General features: G+C 41.7%; 1 protein-coding gene across 1 annotated transcript; it reads right to left on the reverse strand.

Annotated features, from left to right (window-relative positions):
• Nucleotides 1-2,054: 2,054 nt before the first annotated feature.
• LOC126191280 (peroxiredoxin-6-like) lies at nucleotides 2,055-7,920 on the reverse strand. The gene is made up of 4 exons (XM_049932088.1): nucleotides 7,768-7,920; nucleotides 2,830-2,986; nucleotides 2,501-2,718; nucleotides 2,055-2,360 (listed from the first exon to the last, which is right to left on the reverse strand). Exons 1-4 carry the CDS (start codon nucleotides 7,848-7,850, stop codon nucleotides 2,156-2,158), a joined length of 663 nt encoding a protein of 220 aa, XP_049788045.1. The 5' UTR covers nucleotides 7,851-7,920; the 3' UTR covers nucleotides 2,055-2,155.
• Between the last annotated feature and the right edge of the window lie 860 nt (nucleotides 7,921-8,780).

Consider the following 8,780-nt stretch of genomic DNA (forward strand, 5'->3'; position numbering starts at 1 on the left):
TCTGGTAAGTGAAGGTGACTGTAATGTGTGTGTGTGTGTGTGTGTGTGTGTGTGTGTGTGTGTGTGTGTGTGTAGTGTGCTGCGGTGTTTGTGTTGTATGATGACAACAGAAGCGAGATAGTGAAACTTGGTGTCAGTACATAGCCTATTGCTCTCGGGCTGCCGACTTTACTGTCCCTATCCGATGGATGGATCACCATCAGCTGTGTCCCATACCCTCTCTTCATGAGACACGGTAGTGAAGTTTGGAATTTAATTAAAGACATGCACGTAAAGACTAGTGATTACGGGATCTGCGCCACCAACCCTTCTCCCATTTTCCATAAACACAAAGGGAAAAGCTGTCAATAGCAGGTGGTGTACCCAGGCGGTTACACGTTGTAACGGAACATATTAAAAGCTTTACTTTACCGAAGTATGCGATACCCTCCAAATTCAACCAGTTTAACGAGTATTTATGATTATAGAAAAGTTATTGTGTATGTTAACAATGATTGCATAACATGTCTCCATAAACAGTCAACCCATTAAATTATACTGAATAACTGACCCACACAAAAGTTAATATCACTTGATCACTGATACAGCAAATGTCATCATGTAAAAACACTAAGTTCATCTTAAATAATTAATATGAAGTACGAAAAATAGTGGCCAACTTAGGTATTTTGGATCTCCTTAAATAAAATTCACCCAGTGAAACCTATTTGTTCATTAGGAGCGGTTTCACTCAGTATTCACGAAATCAATCCTATTTTAGACGAAAACCAATGTAATTCTTAATAATTCATGTTATTTACTTATTTATGCAAATTAGAGAAGTCAATTGACAAACTTCTAAAAAACGGCCTTTTTGTAACAAAGAATTATTCTGTCAAGTCAACAAATCTGTCTGTCATTTTAATAACATGTTAAATTATGTCACTCGATGCAAATTAATAACTTTTCTGCACAAATTATGATAACAGATGTACATGTGACTTATAAACTATATCTCTTTTTAGTAGTTCTTTGACAATGTTATAAATACGAGCAGCAAGAAGGGTCGAGAGGCAGTCGGAATGTCACTTTGGTAAAGTGTTTTTGTGTGTTATTGTTTGAGGTGGATAAACAATGCAAAGAACATGTAACGGAAGTACTACTTTGTGTTGAGTCATGGTCTTTGGTGGACAGTGGAATTAAGATGGCCACCAGAGTAATAAATATTTGAAGTTTACGTATTTGTTGGTTTCGCTCGTTCTTTATCATCAAAAGCACATAAAAAACACGGGACCTCATGTTTTTAACCCTAGACAACCAGATTTAGAGCCAGCATCAGCATCAAGACACAGCAGCGATCCAGTAAGTAGCAGCGATTACTACAACACAAAGCATTTTAATGGCGCCAACCTAACATCAAGTGCTAACAAGCTCCGTCAATGGAAGTGAAATAGTGAGATTATAGCAATTAGCTATATCTACGACTAGGCGACCATTACAACGTCCAAGTACTGGCCACAACCGATGTGAACCAGTGTATTCCAAGAAGGTAAGACTGTTGGCACACATACTGATGTTGATGTTTAACATCATCTCTGAATTGAGTTTTGATCATTTAATGTCCATTATGTGTTGAACACTTCCACAGAGTTTGATGGAGATCGGACAGGTGTTTTATCGTGTTTACTTCAGTGTATGAATAACTTTGCACAAAATTCACTAACATGGAGAGCAACCTATCAAACTAGACTTGAAGCAGAACATCACAACAACTGTCAAATTTTAATGATTAACAAAAACCATCTCATCTGTGTGATTACACATTTATTGCAGTACGAGTCGATTCTTTCTTACAACATATTCAGATAGTCAGTTTGTCTTGTCCGTTGAACTACAGGGGGTGCTCGTTTTTTACTGGTCAGGCAGACAGGAAATAATCTTCATCGTAAACAACAACAACACAGGAAAATTAGTAAAAATGTTGGTATTTGGAGACATTAGGGAATTACAGATTTAAGAGGGGTAGAGGAGTATTATATTTCATAAATATACAAGGTCTGAGCAAAATTAATACAATTTATTTACAAAAATTGCACTTTATAACACACTGATACGGATATAGATGATGAGAATCATTACTTTGGTGATATGAAACTACAAACATTAAGGTGCAGTCTCAGTAGTCGGTGGTGGTGCGCACGTAGTTGTTGCCGGAGGGCATGGAGACGCGCTCGACGCCACCTGGGAAGAGTTTGGGGAGGTCTTGGTCGGGCACGTGAGGCAGGATCATCACCTTGGTGCCGGGCGTCCAGTTGGCGGGAGTGGCCACCACCTTCAGCCGGTCCGTCAGCTGCAGGGAGTCGATCACGCGCAGCAGCTCACTGAAACACCAGCAGACGCGCGTCTCATCAACCCTGAACAGTGCAGAGTGTGTGTGTGTGTGTGTGTGTGTGTGTGTGTGCGTGGTGCGTGCGTGCGTGAGTGTGTGTGAGGGGGGGGGGGGGGTGGCAGCGGTACTCACTCGACGTTGCGGCCGCAGGACGCAGGGTACACCATGGAGAGACGCAGCCGGTTGTCTGGCCCGATGACGTACATGGCCCTCACCGTCATCGCCTTCTCCACGTTGTCCTTGTCGCGCTCGTCGATCATGTCCAGCTTGACGGCCAGCTCGCGCGTCTCGTCGGACACGATGGGGTACGGGAAGTCGCCCGGAATGTCCTTGCAGTACGACTTGATGTCCTGTAGACAACACAGGAGTGATTTGGGGAACTCTGGTGTAATGTAGAGATATTACGAATCTCATCTCGCTCTCAATTCAGTCAGAGTTAGCCAGTACTGTGGAACACTCACATTGACCCAGTCGACGTGGTCCTTGAGCTTGTCACAGGAGAGCGCCAGCAGCTTGACTCCTCGCTTCTGGAACTCCGGGTTGTGGACGGCGATGCGGCCCAGCTCTGTGGTACACACTGGCGTGAAGTCTGCCGGGTGTGAGAACAGAACACACCACCTGTTGAGAAAAAGTCACGAGTGAGTTATTACACTATTTTCTACACTAAAGTTTAAAGGAAATTTTCCATGAAACCTAATTACATACATATGTCATAATAATGTCTCCTGCGAACGATATTACTGAATTTGGGAGATTAACAATTACTTTCAATAAAAATCTTATATCCCGTAGCCTTAAATATACGTCTCGTTAGCCATTAAAGCCTCTAATGCAATACTTAGGCTGCCATAGTATAACTATGTGTACTCTAGTCGTAATGTATTTTCCTACTTAGAAAATCTGAAATATTTACGTCTTTTGTTATGTTAACCATAGTATGACTCTACAGTCCTCTCTTAAATCAAATTATGATTAATAATGTTCACGATATGTTTAACATTACAAAGCACAATTTGTCCTAAAGCGATCCTTAAATCTGCATTTGTAAATACTGTAATTGATGCATTTACACTTTTGTTTAGTTGACTGTTAACATAACGAGTTTGAAATAAACTAAGAGCTGATGGTGATGAGAAACACACAATAGAAGTCTATTGTTTTATTTTCAACTCTGTGTAAATTGGACACTTCGGATGTTTCGAAGACAGCTGAGAACTTGGGAACAACTTTTTCAACAAATGATACCATTCAAAAGGATGCAACTGTTGCGGTATTTACGGAGCTACTGAAGATAGTCTCATTTTATTAAAAACGGGGCGAGATAGTTTTCGTAACGGCATTCAAAACTGCTGAAAAGAGGACGTTTGGGTTTCAGACGCTTATTTTTAAATTTTTGTGAAATTAAGAGTGAAATGTGTGCAATGTGGACAGAACTGCCTGTTAGTGCAGTATAATGTCACATAATAGGTTGAAAAATTCAGCGATCCTGCCATCATGGTCACCATATTTAGAACATCGCTCATTTTCTCCTCTCAAGAGTCATAACAAGTTAGAAGAAAAATCATTGACTATTCTCATCTACTGAATGCCTGCTCAGATTGCACTAGTACCCACTCTCACAAGCAAACCGTAGCTGTGTGTATATGGAAATTTTCGGTTTGAAAATACTGTCATCACTTTTACAGAATCTTATTTCAGCGCCGTAAACTAATTCTGGTATACGTGTGTCTCGGTTAATACCCTGTATATGTTAGACAACGTTTTATTACTTTATATTTCTAGGTCAAGTTTTATTTTGATTCAGATATAGGGAAGTTATCTCTTTCCTTCACAAATTTTTTGTCTATAGTGATTATTATTTTGCAACTTATTTTTAAACTGATGCACTAGTTGCGCAGCATCCAAATAGAAACACAATAAGACATCGAAATATCTTTTTGTGGAATATTTCGAAACGTAAATGGTAAAAATAGTCGTTTGTGCTTATATCGTTACCTGTAGATATTGTACCTGTTGACCAATCACACACAACTGTAAGGGCGATCAATGGTATAAATTGCGTCCGATAGGAGTAAGAACAAAGTGTTCTCAGCTTGTTTGAAGCTGTATTTTGTTGAAGTGTTACTTGGACACCCCAATGAAGTGTTTTCAACTGTAGAATTTGTACAAATCTCTGATTACTAGTTCCGATGAACTATGATTTTCATATCGGCACGTGTTAATAAAATGGTATAAATAACATAAGGTACTTAGGAGATTCATGGCCAAACGCAGATTGCTGTGAAGATCATAACTGCAGGACGTTTTAATCAAATAAAATATTTTAAAAAATTTTACTATCAAAGACTGACACTAATTCTACTGTATTTTGTTGTTACTAGAAACTGTGTTGAATCGTGATTGATCACCGGAAGAAATTGATGGAATTCTCGCGTATGCTGTCAGGTTTTGACCCAATGGAATCACGTTTTATTGACTATTTCGAAACGACTTTAGTTCCTCTTCTGTTTAAAGCCGAAGTCAAGTAACAGATGATACGGTAAAACAAACTGAATTAAAACAGACCTGCCAATAAAAGAGTATATCCAGAGCTATTAATTTTTTATTCCTTATAAATTAATCAGTCCGCAGCTCGTGGTCTCGCGGTAGCATTTTCGCTTCCCGAGCACGGGGTCCTGGGTTCGATTACCGGTGGGGTCAGGGATTTTCACCTGCCTCGACATGACTGCATAATCTGCATTCATCCCCATTACCGTAGGAGGAAGGCAATGGCAAACTACCTCCACTAGGAGGTAGTACGGCGGTGCGGGTCTCCCGCATCGTTCCCCTACGCTCTGTCAAAGAGTATGGGACTTCATCATCATCATAAATTAATCTGTAGCTTTGTAGCTAGAAGGCACTGATAATTGGAAGTTTGAACTGAGTCAATAATCCGACATCAGCTGCCTCGTAACAAATATACTGAATAACCATGTTTCAAGGATTTGATATCTGCTCTTCACTGTGCACGATAAATCTTGCATAAAATGCACGTCCACGGTAGATGAAGGACTAGATTCTCGAAACCGTCTGTGCGATTATAAAAAATGTTATGGTATTCAGCAATTTCTAGGGGGTAATTGATGTAAGCAAAGTGCAGGGGCGTTTCTACCATTAGGCAAGACTACGCGGCAAAGCGGCAAAGGGGTGGCAAAGCGCGGAAAAAATAAATTTCAAATCAAATAGCGAAAAAATTGAGCAGCTGAGTAAAAAAAGTGAAAGAGGAAAAATTGAGGCCCCGAATTGTTTTCAGAAGCTTACGAAACAGTTACTTAATAAGTCGTTACTTATTTTCGCGAAAGTAAACACATTGCCTACCTGAAAACTACAGAAGCCGCTACTGAGTACGAAAGGAAACAAACATCACCCTTTTCAAAAAATTCAGATGGCTCTGAGCATTTGGGACTTAACTTATGAGGTCATCAGTCCCCTAGAACTTAAGACTATGAAACGTCCCCTTAGAAACATTATATAAGACTGTGCTTAAACTGACACACAATATTTTTAGCGCAACGCAATCTGACTTTCAAAAATCCCTACAAAAGAATGGCCCTGACTAACATTAACCTATACCTTTCACAAATCACTTACCTCACCAAAAATCTTCGTTACTCGAACTACTGCAATACAGCGAGCGCCTCTACTGCCAGCTAAATAAAAGATTCAAACTACTGAAGGCACTAACTACTGATAGGCATAGTTAGCAAATGAAAGATTTTAATAGAGAACAAACAATGTATTTACCTTAATAGTCATAATATATATAGCAGTTCATGATATCCAGTCTTACAAATTTCAAAACTCCGCCATTTCTCTCCCCACATCCACCACTGTTGGCGGCTCACCTCCAACTGCGCAACGCTACGCGCTGTTCACATCCAGCTGCCCAACACTACAATGGCAGACAACAATGCAAACTAGCCACAGACTGCACACAGCACAACCAGTGATTTACATACAGAGCGCTACGTGGCGTTACCAATATAACAACCTAAACAGCCTACTTACAAAACTACTTAAACCTAACTAACCTAAGGATATCACACACATCCATGCTCGAGGCAGGATTCGAACCTGCGACCGTAGCAGCAGCGCGGTTCCGGACTGAAGCGCCTAGAACCGCTCGGCCACCACGGCCGGTTGACCCTTTTTCATCTCTGTCGAGTGCTGGAATGGGTCACGTGCTCTGGCGATCATGTTGCGACTTGATACGATAGCTCCCTGAATCGCTCTTTTCTTTTTTTTTCTCTGCAGATCATTTGTTAAGCGTCAGTTGTATAGAGTGGTTCTGTTGATGTTTTTAGTTCTACCATTATTTCCTGCGGATAATCGATCACAAGCTAGACTTTGTACTCCTTCTTCAACAAAAAGGTGTAAAAGATAGGTACATATCACCATAGCAATGCGTAAAAGTGAGCTGATGTCTGCCATAAGTCTGTCTCAGAGTGTCTGACACTCGTAGCACGAGAAAAGAACTACATTGTCTCCCCGAAACAATACACCTGTCGTTTTCTTAAGATTTAACGTATACGCAAACAGTAAGAGTGTTTCATGAGTTGGCTATCGACGGAATAAAATAGTAGAAATTATTTTAAAGGAACTGAGGATAAAGCATGAAAATTGAGGTCTATCGTGGCGGAGCGGTTCTAGGCGCTACAGTCTGGAACCGCGCGACCGCTACGGTCGCAGGTTCAAATCCTGCCTTGGGCATGGAAGTGTGTGATGTCCTTAGGTTGGTTCGGATTAAGTAGTTGTAAGTTCTAGGGGACTGATGACCTCAGCAGTTAAGTCCCATAGTTCTCAGAGCCATTTGAGCCATTTTTTGAGGCCTGTCCCTAGAAAATGGGGACATCTGCCGGAGTGAGGTGGGATGGCAGTAAAAAGGACGGAACGTCAGTTTTTATTTCTCGCCTAGAGCTGCAGAACACCTAGCAACGGCCATAATAAAGTGAAGTATTATCAGTTACTAAAAAAAGAGTAAAGCTGTATTCAGCTGAAGGTTTGTTTCATCACCGTAACGCTTTACTAGGCATGGACGTACTGGGTGGTTATGGTATGCCTGACCTTTGAACTGATTCACACAGCCGTTTACAAGGGTCCTAGCCTTAACAAGGATACCTAAAGACGATGCAACTAGCCATTTTTAAATGATGAACTGATTTAAGAAGCTATAAGTGAAAACCATAATATCATGTCGGGTTCTTATGCTGTACATTTGGATTTGTGGGCTGCCAGTAATCAAGAAGTCACCGACTACATTTAAATCGGACATACAAAATCCTCTGAGTTCTTGTTTCCGACAAAAATGCTAACATATTGCGGAACAAGGGAATTTGGAGTACGGTTGTTGGTGTACTTACGAGTTTCCCTTCCACTTGTAGAAGTCGAGAGGACCCTGCGTGGAGGGCGCCTGGAAGTTGGGCACGATGCTCTCTAGCTTCATGGTGACGGTTGGCTGGCGTGTGAGTTGTGTTCTGCTACCGTGGTGACAGCGGACTGCCTGCTGGCTTCTGGGAGCGGCCTTTTATCTGGCCGCTGTGGGTCCCGCTTCGTCATTCCGCGCCTGCTGGCTGCGTCACGAGCGAGGCTGCTTTGCGTAGCACTTCACGCCAGCAACGACAGCCCGGGAAAACGCTGATATCACGGCTGATACAGGCCGAGCTGTATTGGAAATGGCTATGTCAAAGCTGAGCTGGGAAGGTAAGGGAATCAGAATTAATGGAAGAAGGCTTACCAACTTGAGATTTGCTGATGATATTGCCTTACTGGCCAAAGACTTCGCAGAGCTCCAAAACTTAGTTACAGATCTTGCATCGGAATGTCAGCTGGTTGGCTTGAACTTGAACCTCTCCAAAACAAAAGTAATATCCAACAAATGGGTCCCAGCTGGAGATGTGAAAGTCAAGGACAGTCTACTAGAAGAGGTCAGTGAATATGTCTACCTTGGTCAGATTATAAATATGAAGGGAGACATAAGACCAGAAATCTATCGACGCATCAAGCTTGGTTGGCAAGCATTTGGGAAGAATTCAAAAGTATTCAGATCAAAAATGCCAGTAAATCTGAAGAAAGCAGTATTTGATCAATGCATTCTTCCTGTGATGACGTACGGATGCGAGACATGGACACTGAACTCATTCACAAAAGGGAAACTTAGGACAGCACAGAGAGCCATGGAGAGATCAATGCTGGGCTATACAAGAAACGACAGGAAAAGGGCAGATGACATCCGGTCTGTGACGAAGGTTAATGACATCTTAGAGAGAGTAGGTTCCTTGAAATGGCAGTGGGCTGGCCACGTCGCAAGAAGAAAAGACAACAGGTGGACGAAGCTAGTGCTGGAGTGGAGTCCGAGAGAGCACCGGAAGCCTAG

This window comes from Schistocerca cancellata, chromosome 6, assembly GCF_023864275.1.
Source record: "Schistocerca cancellata isolate TAMUIC-IGC-003103 chromosome 6, iqSchCanc2.1, whole genome shotgun sequence".
NCBI classification, from domain to species: domain Eukaryota; kingdom Metazoa; phylum Arthropoda; class Insecta; order Orthoptera; family Acrididae; genus Schistocerca; species Schistocerca cancellata.